The sequence below is a fragment of the Physeter macrocephalus genome, chromosome 21, assembly GCF_002837175.3.
Source record: "Physeter macrocephalus isolate SW-GA chromosome 21, ASM283717v5, whole genome shotgun sequence".
In the NCBI taxonomy this organism is placed as follows: Eukaryota; Metazoa; Chordata; class Mammalia; order Artiodactyla; family Physeteridae; genus Physeter; species Physeter macrocephalus.
Window position 1 is genome coordinate 81,848,323 of NC_041234.1, and position 19,624 is coordinate 81,867,946.

The 19,624-nt window shown below is 37.3% G+C and overlaps 1 protein-coding gene across 2 annotated transcripts in view; it reads left to right on the forward strand.

Moving 5' to 3' along the window:
• Window positions 1-6,467: 6,467 nt before the first annotated feature.
• RADX (RPA1 related single stranded DNA binding protein, X-linked) overlaps window positions 6,468-19,624 on the forward strand; it is a 64,970-nt gene continuing 51,813 nt past the window's right edge. For both annotated transcript variants that reach the window (XM_007119973.4, XM_007119974.4), the window contains exons 1-3: window positions 6,468-7,209; window positions 15,183-15,325; window positions 16,478-16,670. In XM_007119973.4, the coding sequence (XP_007120035.1) occupies window positions 6,567-7,209; window positions 15,183-15,325; window positions 16,478-16,670 (979 nt within the window). In that variant the 5' untranslated portion in view covers window positions 6,468-6,566. The remainder of the gene's footprint in view (window positions 7,210-15,182; window positions 15,326-16,477; window positions 16,671-19,624) is intronic.

Genomic DNA, 19,624 nt, shown 5'->3' on the forward strand with positions numbered 1-19,624 from the left:
TTTGCCAGTCAAGTGGGTATATAATGATTCCTTCTTTAATTGCTTGTGTCCTCTTGAAGTTCCCAAGGAAGGATCCCTAAATGCTGCTGCTGAAGCTATCCTTACTGCAGATGAAGTGGAGCACATTTTCTATGAGTCCCCGGATCAGTAGAATATCACTCAAGAGAAGCTATCAGAGATGATAATGATGCCTTAAATGAACAGGTTCAATATTCTAAGATGAAAATGGCAAAGAATAAGATGAGTAAAATGAATAAGGAGGAGGAGAAGGAAAAGCAGATTCTTCAAAGTACACATTCAAGAAAATTAAGATACAATCCATATCTTCAAAGAAAATGTTTGTAAATCATATATCTGATAAGGGACTCGTATCTAGAACATACAAAATATATAAAGATCTCAGGACTCAATAATCAAGAGACAACTCAATTTTAAAATAGGCAAAGGAAAAAGAAAAAAAATTTAAATAAGTATATAAAAAATAAAAATAGGCAAAGGATCTGAATTGACATTCCTTCAAAGAAGATATAAAAATGGCCAATAAGCACAATGAAAAGAAGCTAAAAATCATTAGTCATTACAGAAATACAAATCAATACCACAATGAGATATCACTTCACATCCACTAAGATAAACTAAGGTAAACAAAGACGGACACTAGCAAATGTTGGCAAGGTTGCGGAAAAATTGAAACTCTTGTACGTTGCTGGTGGGAATATAAAATAACACAACACTCTGGAATACAGTTTGACAGTTCCTCAAAAAGTTAAACATAGAATTGCCATATAAGCCAGCAATTTCAGTCCTAGGTATCTATACCAGAGGTTTGAAAACATATGTCCACACAAAATCTCATACACTAATATCATAGCAGCCTTATTCATAGTAGCAAAAGGTGAACACAACCCAAATGTCCACCAGTTGACGAACTGATGCACATAATGTGGTATATCCATAAAATGAAATATTATTCGGCAAACAAAAAAATAAATGAAGTATGCTACAACATGGATGAAACTTGAAACCATTATGCTAAATGAAAGTACTCAGACACAATGTATGTTTCCATTCATATGAAATGTCTAGAATAGGCAAATCCATAGTGACAGAAAGTAGGTAACTGGTTCCCGGTGGCTGGGGCAGGGAGTTGGAATTGGGGGTAGCTGCTAATATGTATAGAGTTCCTTTATGGCATGATAGAATGTTCTAAAATTAGATTGTGGCCATGGACGTACAACTCTTTGAGTATATGAAAAGCAATCAAATTCTCCAGTTTTGATGAATGAATTGTGTGTTTTGTGAATTATAGTCCAATAAAGCTGTTATTTTAAAAATAAACTAACACAAACATCTTTAGATAAATAGCCTACTGAGAACCAACTTTCTGACCCAGCTCTATTTCATGTAAGGCAACCCAGCATAAACACTAGTGTTGGGATTTCCAAAATGTCATCAAACTGTAGCCACACATCTCTACAAACAGAAATTCTTGAGAGGTGGAATGTAAACATTGAAGCATGTGAGATACATGATGTTAGGATGACCAGTGAAGACCAATGGGAATAAATTAACCTGTAGAATACTGAGAGTTTACAGTCAGTCCCCCTTCATTTAATAATCAGAGAAACAGAGACCTAATAAATTGAAAATGATCAAATCTGGGACTTCCCTCGTGGCTCAGTGGTTAAGACTCCGCGCTCCCAATGCAGGGGGCCAGGGTTTGATCCCTGGTCAGGGAACTAGATCCCATATGCATGCCTCAACTAAGAGTTCACATGCCGCAACTAAGGAGCCCACCTGCCGCAACTAAGGAGCCTTTGAGCTGCAACTAACAGCTGGCACAACCAAATAAATAAATAACTATTTTTAAAAAAGAAAATGATCAAATCCATATTCTAAAATCCAACTCTCTTACAGATATATAATATTGAGACTCAGAAGAAAAGCTAACACACTGAGATATTTATGGAAAATAGTAGGATTTGAATGAACAGAAGAGAAGGGAGGACAGCAGCAATCATTTATCGTGCATCTAATATGTGCTCAGGATAAGCAAAGGAATGCAGAGAAATAGGAACATTTGTTTGAGATACTGAGGGGCAAAAGGATTCTGGAACCATTGTTATGGTGAGCCTGTGTTAGAGACTTCTGTTTAAGTACATTCGACAAGTAAATCAAAACAGATTTGCCATCTAATAGAAAGGTAACATAGGAACATCCTTGATTCCAATGAGGTAGGGAGTATTATAAGCTGTGCAGATACATCCTTGTATATAGAGGCAATTTAGTTAATAAAATCATCAAAAGCAGCATTAAAAGGGAAAGATGTTGGAAAAGGGCAGCATTATGCTGGAGGCTGTAGTGCTCTGGTTGCCAGGCAGCCACCCTGAGGCCCTCTTTTGTTACCGTGGTGATGTTTGGAGAGCTTTACCTAAATACTCTTTGAGATAGCATCTGAACTCTCCACATCCTTTTAGCACCAACTAGTCATGACACTTGTTTTTCCTCCTCCCCCACATCCCTACTCATATTGTTATAATCTTATGAATTTGATGAACCTACAAGTGTACCTCCAATGCCCAATGCACATGGCCATGGAATGATGCTGATTTGTCTACCCAAGGCAAATAAATGAAAGAATAGTTAAATGAATGAGAAGACCAACCAAGATTATTCAAATAAAAATAACCAAAACAAGATTATTCAATAAAAAACTGATATATCAGGGGGGATAATCCAGGATCTGTGCAACCTTATGTCGTGGAAAGGACATTGGCTTAATAAGCAGGAGTCTTGGCTAATAGTTCTGATGCTCTGTCACTTACCACTGTGTGATCTTGGTCACAAGAGTCCTGTTTTCTGGGCCTCAGTTCCTTCACTGTAATAAAAGAGGGTTGAATTATAGCAGTCGTTTTTTAAAATTTTCTGGTCACAATCTATAGTAAGAAAAACATTTTACATCATGATGCAGTATACACATATACATACCAACAAATCTAAAATAAAAATTGTATGAAGCAATCTTTACCATTACTATGTGTGAGGTACTCTGACATTTTCTGTTCTAAACTTTTTCATATTTTTAGTTGCTGGTTGTAACCCAATAAATTGACTTCATGACCTCATTAATGCCTCACCACCCACAGTATGAAGAACACTGAACTAGTTAGTGGGTATATAATGGCTCCCTGTAGTTCTAGCATTCTATGATCTTATATTATGCCTGTATCTTCTTTTTAGAATAATAATAACAATTGCTAGCATTTACTGAACTCTTAGTATGTGCCAAACACAGTTTTAAGCACTTTATGTATATGAACTACCTTAATTTTTCAACTACTGTGAATACTTTCATTAGTCCAATTTTAAAGATGAGGAAAATCGATGTGGCAGATAACCTGCACCAAATTTAATGGACTATCAAAATAAATTTCATGTTGTATTTGAAGTGTTTTGAATATCTCAGAACATCACCGTTTCATGAAATAAAAGTAGTGTAGCGCCTGCTTTTACTATTTTCTCTGGAGGGCACTATAACAAATTGTCCAGATCTCAGGGGAAAGAAAAAAATCAGTAACCTAAATGATACCTATTATTGGCTCTAAAAGTCATTTCTCTTACTTATTCTATTATTGTGTAATTAATCCCAAAACAGGTGCTTATAATGCCTTCAGAGAACATTCATACATAGGTGTGATAACTATTCAAGTAGACACCTTAATTCGCAGGCAGATGCACTATCAGCAGATTGTCAGTAGAACAATACAAAAGACTTCAACTGTGTTCTCATAATTAGTGTATATCTTTATTGTGTGTGGTATTGTAAAAACAAACATGGGTGCTATTTCTTCCCAATTCCAGTGATTATTCAACTACTGAGCACCATTGCCAAGATTCATTTTTATGAATTAGATAGACTCAGAATATGATGATACAATAGTATTATGTATAAATTCCACCGAGTATATAGTTTAGGGGGTGCTGATGGCACGGATTTGAAAGATTTAAAACCAGTTCTTCTTGGATAAACAACAGAGATAGCTGATATTTAATGACTCCTGCAGTAAATCCAATAGAAAACCATAATTTCATTTATTCATTCAACAATTACTATTGAGCACCTGCTATCTGCTAGAATACGCATTTTTGCACTGGAGATGCAGCAGCGAACATAACAAAGTACCTACATTCGGGGGGCCTACTTATTTTGCGTTTTGTAAGTTTGGATTTTTGTGTATTATATTTGTTTACAGAGAGGCACACATATATATTCCCTTTGGTGGAGAGGCAGTGGGAATTACATGCTTCATTTATTTAAAATATTTGAATGCCTTTTACTTATAGCAATAGTGAAAGAACTACAGGAAACAATAAAGAAAAAATCTATTTCTACTCTCAAAAGGCTTACAGTCTAGCTAAATTAGTGGCTCCTCACAAGGGGTGATTTTGCCCCCCAGGGGACATTTGTCGATGTCTAGAGATATTTTTGGTTGTTACAACTGGGAGGGAAGAGTAGTGCTACAGGTATCTAGGGGGTAGCGGCCAGGAATGTTTCTAAACATCCTCCAGTGCACAAGACATTCTCACAACAAATAATTTTCTGACCCTAAATGTCAACAGTGTCCAGGATGAGAAACTGTAAGTTAGGGAGATGAGCTACATACATTAGAAGTTTTGTTTTTAATTACAAGGTATTAGATGATAAATGTTAAATGAGTGGTACATACAAGGTGATACAGATAAGAGAAAGATCATTCTAGAATAAATTGATTATGGGAGGCTTCATGAAGGAAGTGGGGCTCAAGCTGAAGTGTTAGGTCACTCTGCTGCTCAAAACAGAGGAAAGCCTACAGGGCCCTTCTACCTCTCTGACTTTATCTCCTACCACTCTTCCTCTCACCTCTCCACTCCAGTCAACTGGCTTTTTGCATTTCCTTTAAAATATCAAGGGCTTCCCTGGTGGCACAGTGGTTGAGAGTCCACCTGACGATGCAGGGGACACGGGTTCGTGCCCCGGTCCGGGAAGATCCGACAGGCAGTGGAGCGGCTAGGCCCGTGAGCCATGGCCGCTGAGCCTGCGCGTCCGGAGCCTGTGCTCCGCAACGGGAGAGGCCACAACAGTGAGAGGCCCGCCTACCGCAAAAAAAAAAAAAATCAAGCATGCTTCTGTCTCGTGGAATCTATTCTTGCTGTTCCCTCTGATTTAAGTGTCCTTTCCCAAGAAGTCCACACACTCCCTCACTTCCTGCAGATCTCTGCTCTATTCAATCTCTTAATAGAGAACCCTTCCCTAATCATATTGTATATAAAATATTAACTCCTGCCCCCTCCCCTCCCTTTCCCCTTAACATGTTTTTTGGTCTCCAGAGCAAGAGTGTACCAGGCCTAGAGCAGACACTCAAGAAATATATGTAGAGTTAGTGAATTAGTTAAATATTAATAATGGCAGTGAGAAGAAGCTTGAGTAAAGGAGCCTGACTACTGTTATCCATAATGGCCTAGAACAGTGACTGCCTCATGGTAGGGACTTCATAAATAGTGAATAATGAATGATGAAATAGACAGCCAAGGGAGATTAATATAATCAAAACATGCCTGTTTCTATCTTTGAAAAGTATTCTTAGGACAATTACTATGTTCTGTGTATACTGGCACATCTGAGTACATGGAATAAATGTTTTATTTTAAATTCTGACTATTCTTATCAGCTTTTTCACATTACATTCATTCCGTATACAATCCTTGTAGTTTAGAAATGCAGATTCTGAAATTCTATATCCTACCCGTATGTTAAGCCAGGTATTGTATAAAACATAAGTATATTTTAAGAAGTGTAATCTAAAGGCAGCTCTCCACCAAGCCAGTTCTATAACTTTCTGGCTTCATTTGCACTTAATCACAAATTCACCCACCCTGCACTCAGTGAGCCACTACAATTATGCGAATGCTAATAACAATAACAACTAATGTTTATGGAGGACTTTTTGTGCTAGGAACTGTCCTGAAGGCTGTGCATACATTATCTAGTTTTGTTCATACTACAGGAGACCCATATTATCACATTCACGTATATCAAACTCTAATTTACCTTCTGTGGCTGGCCCAAGGCCAAAAGCCCGGAACTCCTGAGCTATGACTACTTGCCTCCCGCATCCAGCCGCGTTCTCTTTTCTTGCCTCCCTGAACCCTCCTTTCCAGAAGAGCCACGAGGCCTCCTCCCCCTCCCTCTTGCTACTTTGTTTTGGAAACCATGGCGACCAACGCTTTTCCCGCTTCTCCTATCCTGGCAAATGGGCGGGCACTAGGTTAGATGACCCGGTAGTAACCCCGGGAGTGACTGACTAGTAACAGTGCCTGGGAGACGGAAACGCGCTGAGCGAGGGGCGGAGCCAGAGAGCTGACGCACGCCCTCGTAAAGGCTTCGTAGCTTCTCGACTGGGCGGAGCTTTACTAGTCAGCCGGGGCAGAGTAGCGACCGTCGTGCGAGCGCGCGCTTTCTTATTCTCTCAGCCTCAGGCGGCGAAAGTTAGCTTTTGGGAGCGAAGAGGGTACGCAGTCACCCCGCAATGTCTAGTGAGTTAGGTCAGCCACAGGAAGGCCCGTCACATGCTGGGCTCGATCTGCCGAACCCTGAGGGAGATGAGGCTGGGGTCCAGAGAGGTGTGATCCGAAGTTTACGTGCCCCAAGGTGCAGGTCCTGGATCCAAAAGGTTCTTGAGCAAATAACGGACTCACCTCGTCAGTGGATCACCCCGTCGGAGGTGGTGCCTGTCGCTGTTTTGGCCGTCCAGAGGTACCTGTTAGAGGGTGAGCCACGCGACGTGGAACCTAAACCTCCGCTTTATTGCTATGATGTGACGATATCGGATGGGGTGTTCCGTGAGAAGTGCTACCTGGACCCCAGCCTGAATTTTCTCGTATATAAAAATATTCTCAAAGTTGGCATAGAAGTGAAAATTTCCAGAGTCTCGTGTATTTACAACGAGAAAAGATTAGGCCAGGGGATCCTGTGCATAGATATGGTCCACTGTGGGGAGTCCTTGGACTCTATTTCTTTAGAAATTCCGTTCAGAAATAGAGCGCACCGGGAAATCCCGGAGAGGCCGTTAAGAGGCGGAAAGAGCCATTACCTGGCCCTGTGGAATAACGAAGATCCATATGGAGATATCTGGTTAAGCAACAAGCAACCTGAAGAGCACAATTTTAACAGTAAGTAATTGGAGGGAACGACGGAGGGGTTAAAGTTTTCGGTAGCTTGCTTTAATGGGAAAGGAAACGAAGGTGCTTTGGTATTGTTAATTATAAGCCGGGAGTGGTAAGAGACAAGCTTTGATGGGTGACGGCGTTCCAGCTCGCGTTTTGCTTTGATTGTAAAAGTGGCCATTCAGGAAGTGTCCGAATACATCTTAAATTTAATCTGACGAACGTAGTGATGTTTCAGTCAGTATTCCTCATGTGTTCGTTATACGTTTGACTACAGTGGAATTCATCTTAGTTTTAGTCCCGTTCCAGTCGTGGAAGTAGTACTTTCTGTGTTGGTTGGAAAGTGTATAGATTTGAATTCGGCGTAAAGGTTGTAAATATTTGTGGTTTTGCCTGTTTTAACTTTCGTTCAAAAAAGGATGTTCCAGGGGCTTCCGTGGTGGCGCAGTGGTTGAGAGTCCGCCTGCCGATGCAGGGGACACGGGTTCGTGCCCCGGTCCGGGAAGATCCCACGTGCCGCGGAGCGGCTGGGCCCGTGAGCCATGGCCGCCGAGCCTGTGCGTCCGGAGCCTGTGCTCCGCAATGGGAGAGGCCACAGCAGTGAGAGGCCCACGTACCGCAAAAAAAAAAAAAAAAGGATGTTCTGTGATTTATTCCTTAATAATTCACATTTAATGAAACGCCATTTTCTATACCTTTGAGTGTGGCAGTTATGTAAATGTTGTTTTTTGAATGTGTGATTTTGTGGGAAAGCTTGGAATTCTCATTTTTATGTTTCTTATTACTTACCACGAACAATACTAACCTGAGAAGTTCAGTTCTTCTGTTTCAGAAGTAGGAAGTTAACCTGATAATGCTAGCTCGTCCGTCATCAGCAAATGCTCTAAAATATATTTTTATCTGTAAGAGATGGAATAAGGGGAATGATAGTACTATAGGCATGTACGTGTATGGAATGGGGAAGAAATAAAGTGCAAAAAATATAAGGCGAAAGTAGTGGAGAGAGAAAGATAATTTTTTACATTTACTGCTTTTCAGGTTTTTTTTTAAACATTGCAGTGATAATGCTAGATCGTAGATAATCTTATTATGACGTGTAACAGCAACAAACTTGAAAGTGAAAAGATATCTGGGATGAAAATATGCAATTAAAGTAATATCCAGTTATAAGGAAAAGAAGGTGGCTGTAGAAATGTCTAGCTAAGGATGATTAAATAACTTAAACTTTAAAAACAAGATATTCACTTCAGGGATGAAATAATGGAATGATTTTTTATCTCAAGCATGGAATAAGGCAGTAGTGCATTAGTACTCTGTTGATCATTTATATTTTTAGAATTGAATGTACAAATGATAAATTCGTGCTCTAGAAGAATTGAGAGGAACAATAATTTGTAAAAATATATTTCATTTTTCCGATTGTGAAGGTAATATCTATTCATTATTGAAACCATATTTTTATTACAAAAGGCAACATCCATGTGCTAAAAAATCCGAACTTTATATTTAAAAGTATATTGTGGGCTTCCCTGGTGGCGCACTGGTTGAGAGTCCGCCTGCCGATGTAGGGGACACGGGTTCGTGCCCCGGTCCGGGAAGATCCCACATGCCGTGGAGCGGCTGGGCCCGTGAGCCATGGCCGCTGAGCCTGCGCGTCCGGAGCCTGTGCTCCGCAATGGGAGAGGCCATAACAGTGAGAGGCCCGCGTACCACCAAAAAAAAAAAAAAAGTATATTGTATTAAAAGTGTAAGACCCAAGTACAGTAAAGTGTTGATGACAAAATATAGAAGTGGGTATACTGGTGTTCTTTTCAGGTTTGCTGTATGTTTGAAATTTTTAATAATAAAATGTTTGGGTGGAGTAAGAGACCCTTTTTGCCTCCTGGTATGCCTTCAACTTTCCTCTTAAAATGGGGAAAAATGAATTATATTACATTGCATGATTTGTTATTTCCACTTCTCTCAAACATCTTTAACGTACATCTTTTTATACACTTTTCCATAGTATGGATGTACCATGATTTATATAACCATGCCCACGTTAATGGGTAATTTATAATTTTAGGCAGTTATTGGTTTTTCAGTTTTAGATCCAGTGCTGAGCATCATTAGGATATACCTGTATTTGTTCACTATGTGCAAGTATTTCTGTTGAATGGTTGGCTTCCTAGAACTGAAATTGCTGGGTTAAAGAGTATTTGAGTTTTTTAATTAAATGGATATTGACAAAGCAGCTTCTTAAAAGGTTGTGCTAATTTACATTACCACTAACATATATATGACAGTGCCCATTTCCCTGTACTATTATTTTTAATTATATCTTTTGACTTTTTCTAATTAATTTGTAGGATTTCTTTGCTAATGCGTATTAAGTTTTGTCTGCCGTATTTTGCAAATTATTTTCTCCCACTCCGTTCCTCTTAGTTTGTGGTGCGATTTTGTGCTATTAAAACTTTTCTAATAGGTGTAGTGTGTACACAGTAAAATAGAAGAGTCTTAAAAATACAGCTATCTATATATATCTGTGTAACCACCCTCCTAGATCAAGATATAGAGCATTTCAAGAACCCCAAAAGGCTCCCTCTCCTCGTTCAAGGCCCTATTCTAAAGGTACCAATACGATCTCAGAGGCAGCGGTTTAAAAGGGAAGTTAGGGGAATTCCCTGGCGGTCCGGGTTAGGACTCCGTGCTTCCAGTGCCCGGCCAGGGATCTATCCTTAGTGAGGGAACTAAGATTCCGCAAGCCGAGGGCGCGGCCAAAAAAATAAAATAAAATAAAAAGGAAGTTATACTGTGCCACTCTCCTGCCTAAATCCTTCCAGTAGCTCCGCACTGCAAGAAAATCTAGATCTCCTACCCGGGTCCACGTGGCCCTACGGCGGTTGGCAAACTGTCTGTAAAAAGCCGGATAGTAAATCTTTTTGTCTTTGCGAGACCTATGGTCTCTGCTGTAGCTATTAAACTTTGCCATTGTTTATGGAAAGCAGCCACAGAAAATATGTAATTGCATGGGTTTGGTTGTGTTAAAACTAGAACTTTGGGCTTCCCTGGTGGCGCAGTGGTTGAGAATCTGCCTGCCAATGCAGGGGACACAGGTTCGAGCTCCGGTCTGGGAAGATCCCACATGCCGCGGAGCTACTAGGCCCGTGAGCCACAATTACTGAGCCTGCACGTCTGGAGCCTGTGCTCCGCAACAAGAGAGTCTGCGATAGTGAGAGGTCCGCGCACCGCGATGAAGAGTGGCCTCCGCTTGCCGCAACTAGAGAAAGCCCTCGCACAGAAACGAAGACCCAACACAGCCAAAAGTAAATTAATTAATTAATTAATATTTTTTTAAAAAGATGAAAATTTTAAAAAAACACCTTAAAAAAGACTTTTAGCTTTACTAATTAAGAAGTCTGTATTGGGAAGATGTTTCTACTTTATTTTTGCTGTCCTCTTTAATTTTTTACTTCCTTTGTTCTTTTTTTGGCGGGGTGGGGGGGGTTCCACCTTCTTGAGTCCAATGCTTGGTTCATTTATTTCCTTGTTTATTTCTTCCAAAAGCTTTAACAGTTCTGAAATTTCCCAAGAGTACTGCTTTGGCTGTATCCCCCAGGTTTTGAAGTATAGAAATTTCATTATTACTCCTTACTCATATTTTCTGATTTTAAATTTGAGTTCCTCTTTACCCCCAAAAGTTTAGAAAAAGCTTACTTATTAGACATGAAGTTCCTTATTATATGAAGTTTTTAAATTAAAATATTCCATATCCTTATTTTAAAATCTGTTTTATTTGCCCATTTCTTTGAGAGGAATATTGGCTTCTCTTTATGATGGTGGTTTTGTTCATTTCTCAACATCTAAGTTTTCGATTTAGATGTTGCTGTAATGTGTAAAGTTTCATAACTTATTAATATCTTGGTGGATATTACTCTATCAATATAGAATTTATCTCTTAGTCCCCCCTTTTTTTTGGCCGCACAGCACCGCATGGGGCATCTTAGTTCCCCCACCAGGAATGGAACTCGTGCCCCCTGCCATGGAAGCCCAGAGTTTTAACCACTGGACCGCCAGGGAAGTCCCTCTTAGTCCCTTTTTGCCTCGAATTATATTTTGTATATTTTGATAGTACTGTTTACCACTTCCACTGTCTTTTAGTTAGCATTTAGGGCAATGATTTTCAAACATGACTGGGCATCCATATCACCTCAAAAGTGTTTTAAAATTCAGATTGCTGCACCCCATCACCAGTTTCTGATTCAGTACATCTGCCCTAGAGTTTACATTTCTAACACATTGATGCTGCTGGTGCAAAGGCCACACTTTGATAACCACTAGCCTAGTGTATGTATCTTTGTTCATCACTTTATTTCCATTTTGTTTTAGGTTTCTTTCTATAGCCCAGATTGCTTTTTGACCCAAACCAATTCTTTTTCTTTCAAGAGATGAATTTAATCCAATTAAATTTAATGTAATTAATGATTGTACCTGTTCTTGCAGTCCTAGTCTGTTTACTATATGCCATGCCTTTTTTTGTGTGTGTGTGGTACACGGGCCTCTCACTGTTGTGGCCTCTCCCGTTGCGGAGCACAGGCTCCGGACGCGCAGGCTCAGCGGCCGTGGCTCACGGGCCCAGCCGCTCCACGGCATGTGGGATCTTCCCAGACCAGGGCACGAACCTGTGTCCCCTGCATTGGCAGGAGGACTCTCAACCACTGCGCCACCACGGAAGCCCCCATGCTTTATTTTTTTTACTATTTTTTTTTTTTTGCTTTCACAGGATTAAAATTTTTTTTCTTCTAGTGCTTTAGAAGTATTATATTTTTATTCTCTTTAATGTTATAACAAAATCATTTGAACTTACATTTTATGTCAATCTCCAGAATTATTTAGAATTTATAATATTCTCCTCCTGATCAAGAAGAGGTTTAGGACTCTACTGGATCATGATGTAATTTGGCATACTGCTACATTGGATTTGAAAGTATTTGATATAGGATTTTTGCCATCGTAAATGTTTTGGGTCTATAGTTTTCTCTTTTGTACTATTTCTGTCATAATTTTTCAGGATTTATCTAAGTTTATAAAATGAATTGGTATAATTTCTATATTTTATTGTGCTCTAGAACAACTTATAGTTAAGAGAAAGAGCTATTCTTTGAAAATTATTAAAATGAAAATTGTTAAAAACCATATAAACCTGGTGCAATTTTGGGAGGTTATTATTTGTGAACTTTTTCATTTTCTTGCATGGTTATTGACCTGTTCCAGTGTTCTTCTGTTCCTTAGGGCAACAATATTGGTAATTCATATTTTTCTAGAAGATTATCTATTTCGCTGATATTTTCACATTTAGTGATATATAATTATATATAGTAATCTTTAAGATGATTTTCTCTATGTTTATAGTTGATCACATTCCAAACATTATTTTTTTGTTTGCTTTCTTCATGATTGCACTTATTAAAGTTTTACCTTTTTATTAATTTTTCCAGGGAATTGGATTTGCCAGTTATACTGTTTTCTAATTCATTAGTTTCAGTTTTTAATCTTTATTCCTTTCTATATTCCTTAGATTTATTCTTTTGCAGTGGTTTTCACTGTACGGTCCAAGGACCCCTAGGTGTTTCCCCAAGATCTTTTCAGGGGATTTGCAATGTTAAAAGTATTTTCATAATAATAATATTAAGGCTTTATTTATCTTTTTTTACTCTCATTCTCTCAGAAGTATAGAGTGGAGTTTTCCAGAGGGTACATGTCATGTGACATTGGAACAGACTGAATAAATGCCAAAGAAAATATGATTTATCCAGTTGTCTTCTACTAAGATAGACACTGAAGAGATTTGCAAAAATGTAAAACAATGCCACTCTTCCCACTACATTTTTGGCTTTGGAAAATATAGTCATTTTTCAAAAATATGCCTTTTTATTATACTTTAACAAGTTTATTATTGTTGTTTTAAAGGAATTAATGAATATTTTAATTTCTTTGTTTTACTTTATAATATGGTAAATATGATAAATATTACTCACATAAACAGAAGCTTTTTGAGGTCTTCAGTAATTTTTAAGACTGTAAAGGGGTCCTGGGACCACAAAATTTGAGAAACACTATTGTATTGCTTACTAACTTTTTATATTGAATATGTAGTTTATTATTATTTTCATTCTTTCTTTTGATAATGAACCCACTTATTTCTATGAATTTACACAGATTCCTCATTGTCTATGTATAACCTGTAATTTTTTTTTAGATTTCAGAGATATGTATAGTCTATGAAGTTAATGAGGTTTTTTTTGTTTTTTGTTTTTTTGTTTTTTGTTTTGTTTTGTTTTTTACCCAATCTGGGAAAATGTTAACCAGGCACATGTCTGATCATGGCTAACTGTCTGGACTCAATTGTAGCAGAAACAGTGGCTCTTACAACTGTGGTTTTATAAAACCATGTAGCTCTTGAATTTATTCTGGCTGGTAAAGGAGGTGTATGTGCCTTCATTGATGAAGAGTGTTCCACATACCTTCTAGATAATTCAGAGGTGATCTACAATTTGTTTGACCATATTTAAAAGGAAATCACTTAATTATGTCACATCAAATATTAGGATCTGTGATCCTGGGCTAGTAATGTATTGGGAGAATCTGGAGGGAAATTTACACAAGATATCCTAATACTGAAAATAGTGGGGGGGGGGCAGTGTTAATGGTACAGTTGTAGTTATAAAAGGCCATTTAAACTCTTATTGAAAAGAAATTACAAGAATGGTTTTCATGCCAAAGTTGAGTAGGTGATACATTATATAAATAAAAATGGAAGTGGAGGATGCCTTAGAGAAATAAATATTGGAAAAAATACAAATTCACATTTTAAAAGTTGGGACTGTGGGCTATGAGAGAGCAAAATATGGAGAAAATTGCAGATGGAACCCCTCTTAACCAAGGAAGAATAAAATTAGAAATACAAGTTAATCTTTTAAAGATGGTGAATAGCTTTTAAGCAGTTTTGGCACTTGCTAGCAGGCTTGGAGATTAAAACATTTCACAGTAAATTATATGGCATATGAGAAGGTAATATGTGCTATGTAGAAAAATAAAATGGGATGGAAGATAAGTAAGGGGATCAATTTTCTATAGGGTGGTCAGGGCTAACATCACTGAGAAAGTGACCTTTGAGCAAAACTTGAAGGAGAAGAGAAAGTCACTTGGGTATCTAAGAGGAAATCACTTGGGTATCTAAGAGGAAGACATTCCAGACCCAGGGAACAGCAAGTGTAAAGGCCCTGTTACAGGACCATGTCTGGAATGTTTGGGAAAGTTCGAACTTATACATATGAGACTAAGGTGAGGGCAGTAAAGAAATATATCATGAAATAATTCTATAAGTTAAATATATAAGTGCCATGGAAAATATTCCATGGCATTGAGTTTTTTCTTAAGGGAGGTAAGTTTCGATCCAAGTCTTCCAGGAAGTAATTACACAGTTTGATGAGGTAGAGGGCATTCCAGATGGAACATTCCATCTAGATGTGTTAGTTAACATAGGTGTTTACCTATATTCTAGTCACATAGTAAGTCATATATATATTTTAGCTATTATTATTAGAGATAATGTTTATTACTAAGTTTTATATGTGAGAAGTATACAGACTGGTTTAGCTGGTGAGAAGAAGTCGCTTTGGGTATGATCTGGCTACCTTTTTTTTTTTTTTTTTTTTTTTGCGTTACGAGGGCCTCTCACTGTTGTGGCCTCTCCCGTTGCGGAGCACAGGCTCCGGACGCGCAGGCTCAGCGGCCGTGGCTCACGGACCCAGCCGCTCCGCGGCATGCGGGATCTTCCCGGACCCGGGCACGAACCCGTATCCCCTGCATCGGCAGGCGGGCTCTCAAACACTGCGCCACCAGGGAAGCCCCTGGCTACCATTTTTAACCAATAAAATAGAATTTTGAAATTACCATGACATATTTAGTAGGATTTTTTTTTCTTTTTTGTATTCTAGATACCAGAATAGTTTCCCTTTCTCACCTTGAAATGACCTGGTCTAACAGAAGGAGTTTTCCTGCATTGCTTGTGAGAATCTTGCGTAAATCAAAACTGCGATACTATGGAAAACCCAATAAAAAGATGACTGAGCCATACCAGGTATAAGTAGTGATAAGATATTATATGTTAATTTAGCACTCATAAATTATAACTTACAGACCTGATTCTTTATTAGGATAATTTATGTTTAAATAACATATTTTAAAGTTCAACTTAATAATTTTAAAAATGAACAAATATATATTTCAAGGTATTTTTCTATGTAGTTTCTTATAGAAAAATAAGTTCTTTCTGTATTAGTGCCCTTTAGTTCCCTTGATCCAGCTGGTCTCCTCACACCTTTTTTCTGTATCTTCAACTTCTTCTTTACTGTGCTTTCTGTACCAGCATATAAATATAGTCTAGCCTAGTCTTCCATTTTAAAAAAGGAAAAAAAATCTCCTTTGACATCAGGACTCCTGTATTCCCTCTGTCCTTGTCTTCAGGCAAGCTCCTTGAAGAAGTAGTCTACACTATATGTGTTCACTTTCTTGCCTCCCTTTTACTTCTCAACACAATTAGTTTGACTTTTTGCTTCAGCTGGTCACTCACCAGAGACCTTCTAATTGTCCAATCTATCTGACACTTTTCTGTTATCTTGACTCTCTATGCCATATGGTGCTGATTTCTGTCCTGTTTTTTTTAAACTTAACATTTTACTGTATTTCCACATGTTATCAAGATTTATTTTAGGTGCTTTGTTAAGCTTTTATAGTAAAAGTTATACATATTTACAGGGAATTTGGAAAATGTATAAAGATATAGAAAGCTGATAAATAATATCAACCCAAATCTTACCACTCAGAGAGAACCACTGTTAATATTAAAGTGTATTTTATTCCCCTTTTTTGTATGTGTATATCATATATATACGCATATCTGTGATATCATATGTATGTCATAGCACATCTATGCATATATGTATGCCTATCATATATTACATATAACTATGGCATATATCATAGTAAATTATCTTAAAAAATGGGAATCATATTGTACATAAAATTTTGTATCATTTAACATTTTCTTAAGTATTTTCTCATGTTACTAAAAATTCTTCATTTATAACTTTTCGTCATTACAGCATCTCTCATATCATAAATTATTCAGTGATTCTCCTATAGTTTTGCTTCCTCATTCTTAAAATAAAATTTGAACACCCTGTAGATTAAAGTAACAAATATGCATGTGCTTTTACTCTTTTTTTCCTAGACCTTTTTGGAAGTTGCTGACAGTTCAGGCACCGTGTCCGTGATTATGTGGAATACCCTGTGTCCTGAGTGGTATAAAAGTTTGCACGTTGGTTTAGTTCTTCTGCTTCAAGATTATTCTATTAAAAAGAGTCACCCCTTCAGGATGCAGCCTCTCCCTGTGGATCCACAGATCAAACTAATTTCTACAATGGGTTAAGTATTCAATGAATTTGTTATTTTATCGCTATTTTGTTTGTATAAATTTGCAAAGTACCGTATCAGTCAAAAGCCCTTAAAAATTACTGAAGCTGTTAGAACCTGACAGACTTTAAATTCTTTTATCCATAAAAATTTTTGAGCGATCACTTAATAAATATGTTTATTTATTATTGCATTTTTTAAGAAAAATCATCTGAGATACATATTGTTGATTAATGAATGAGTGCCGCTTGGGATGTACTTATTTTTCTTTCATTTTTTTGTATTAAAATATTAAATTAATGACTTGAATATAATTTTTTGTTACTATGAGGTGCTATTTGAAAAGGCTTTTGTCAAAATTTTATTTTGAAATAATTTCAAACTTACATAAAAATTGAAAGCATAGTATGAAGAACTCCCATATACCTTTCACACAGATTCAACAATTGGTAACATTTACCTTTGCTTTATCATTCCTCCACTACATACATACACACACACACACACACACACACACACACACACACGTATTTATCACCTCTGAACCGTTTGACAGTAAGTGGCAGCCATCATACATACCCCTTTACCTCTAAACACTTCAGTAATATTTCACTCTGTATTTCCTAAGAACAAGAACATTCTATTACATAATCACAGGAAAAATCAGGAAATTTAAAATTGATATAATACTATTATCTAACCTATGGTCAATATTCAAATGTTACCAATTGCTACAATCTTGAAAGGGCTCTTCCTGATTAGTATTGAAATCACAGTATTGACATCTTGGCGTCATCCTAAATATTTTGGGAGCATTAGAATTAATATAGTAAGTGATTGTTTTAAGATGTGGATATGATTTTTTTTGCATTTCCCTTTTTCAAAATTGTAGGACACATCATTCAACAATTTTAAGCATTGTTTTTGGCTTGTCATAGTTTTATACTGGACCTTTATTTCTGTGTATTCTGAACTCCCTAGCTGACCCATTAAGCTTAATTATGTAAAGAATGTTCAAATAATGTAGCCTTTGTTCACTGTTTACTGATATATATATTTAGGAAAATCTCATATGATTCTCTATTAAAATCTTAAGCATTTGGTAGACATCAGTCTTGCTGGATGAACAGGTCATTACTTAGATAGTTTGGTACAGCCAGTCCATAATCTCATTACTCTTTATTACAGGAGAAATTAAACTCATATTGCTATTGAGACTTAATTAAGAAAATGTAGTAAAATTTGGCGAGAGGAAGCTAATTCAAAATGTGTATTGTGTCTGCCAATTTATAAATTCTTTCCCACAACCAAGCATCTCTAGGTGGAAAAATTGCTTTAGTAAAAATTGAGACATTCTTTGTCAATAACAGATAAAGTAAGTAACTTTGTTGATGTCACATAATAAATCACTGGCATAGTGAAAATTGAAACCTAGTTTTCCTGATACCTAACCTAGTGTTCTTTTTACTAAATACAGTGTTTTCTGGTGTAAAGAAAATTAATTTCTATCACAGTTTTTATGTGTCTGTGGACAAATCTAGAAATGTGTACTAATAGCTGCTTCTAAACCTTAAAAACATATGGAAAGTGGGACAATAGACAGCATGTGACAAGTAGATAAACAGCCATTAGAACGTAGCAGTGAAACTGATTGAGCTGTATGCTATTTCTGCTACATAGAATTATAGGGCCAGATTTTCATAAAGGAAACTCTCTTTTTAGGATATGAGAAGCTATTTACACTTTTAAGTGAATAATTACAAATATAGAAATCGTTTCTAAAGTGAAAGTCTTGATGAGAATATATTGAAAATGTGCCTTTTAGCCTTTACAGCAGACTTACTTATTAGTGTTAGCATCAGTCTCTGTTATCTCATACCTTTTTGATAAATAATGGGACTTTTTTCCTCTTTATCAGGGGTCAGCAAACTATTTCTATAAAGAACCAGACAGTGAGTACTATAAGCTGTGCAGGCAGTATAGTCTTCTTCACAACAACTCAGCTCTGCCTTTATAGAGTGAAAGCAGCCAGAGATAATATGTAAACGAATCGGCTTGGCTGTGTTACAGTAAAACTCTATTTGCAAAACACAGGCAGCCATCTACAGGCCATAGTTTGCCAAGTCTATGTGTATAAGTAGATGTCAATACTGGCTGCACATTAGTATCACTTGGGGACCTTTAAAGAATCACGAGCACCCCACCCTCAGAGATTCTGAATTAATTACTCTGAGGAGGGGACCAAGACGTTGGTGTGTCTCTAAAACTCCTCAGGTGATTCTAATGTACAGCCAGGGTTGAAAACTATTGATATATGATCTTTTAAAACCTCGGTATGATTAATGATCTTTTGAAGGGAAAAAAAGTTCTGTAAACCATGCTAGGCACAAGGGACACACAGATAAGTAATATAGAATTCTACCCTTAAAATTAGTCTAACAGGGTAACATATGTAAAATGAACAAATTACAGTAAAATGAAAGACTGCTGACAGTAAACAGTAAGAAAAAAGAATGAATGGAAGGGGAGAGGAAATGAACAGAAATTGAGGAAAGAATGAATGGTCTGGAGAGTGGGAGAACGGGTTGAATTGGAGAAAGTATAAGTGAGGGTTAGGAATAATAGCAGGGTAGTTTAAATGTTATGAGAGGAAAAATGAGAAAGCGTATGTAGTTGGGGCCGGTTTGGTCAGTTTAGGAATAAAGATCTGTGATACCATCACTGCCTTCTAGGTGTTGATGTTGGAAGACAAATTATTGGGGTAATTTAGCTTAGTTTATTTTTTCATACTTACACATATAGTTCCAAGTTATGTAAACTAAGATGCAATTATTTAAAAAACTAAATAAATGGGAGCTTATAAAGATGAAAATTCGGGCTTCCCTGGTGGCGCAGTGGTTGAGAATCCGCCTGCCGATGCAGGGGACACGGGTTCGTGCCCCGGTCCGGGAAGATCCCACATGCC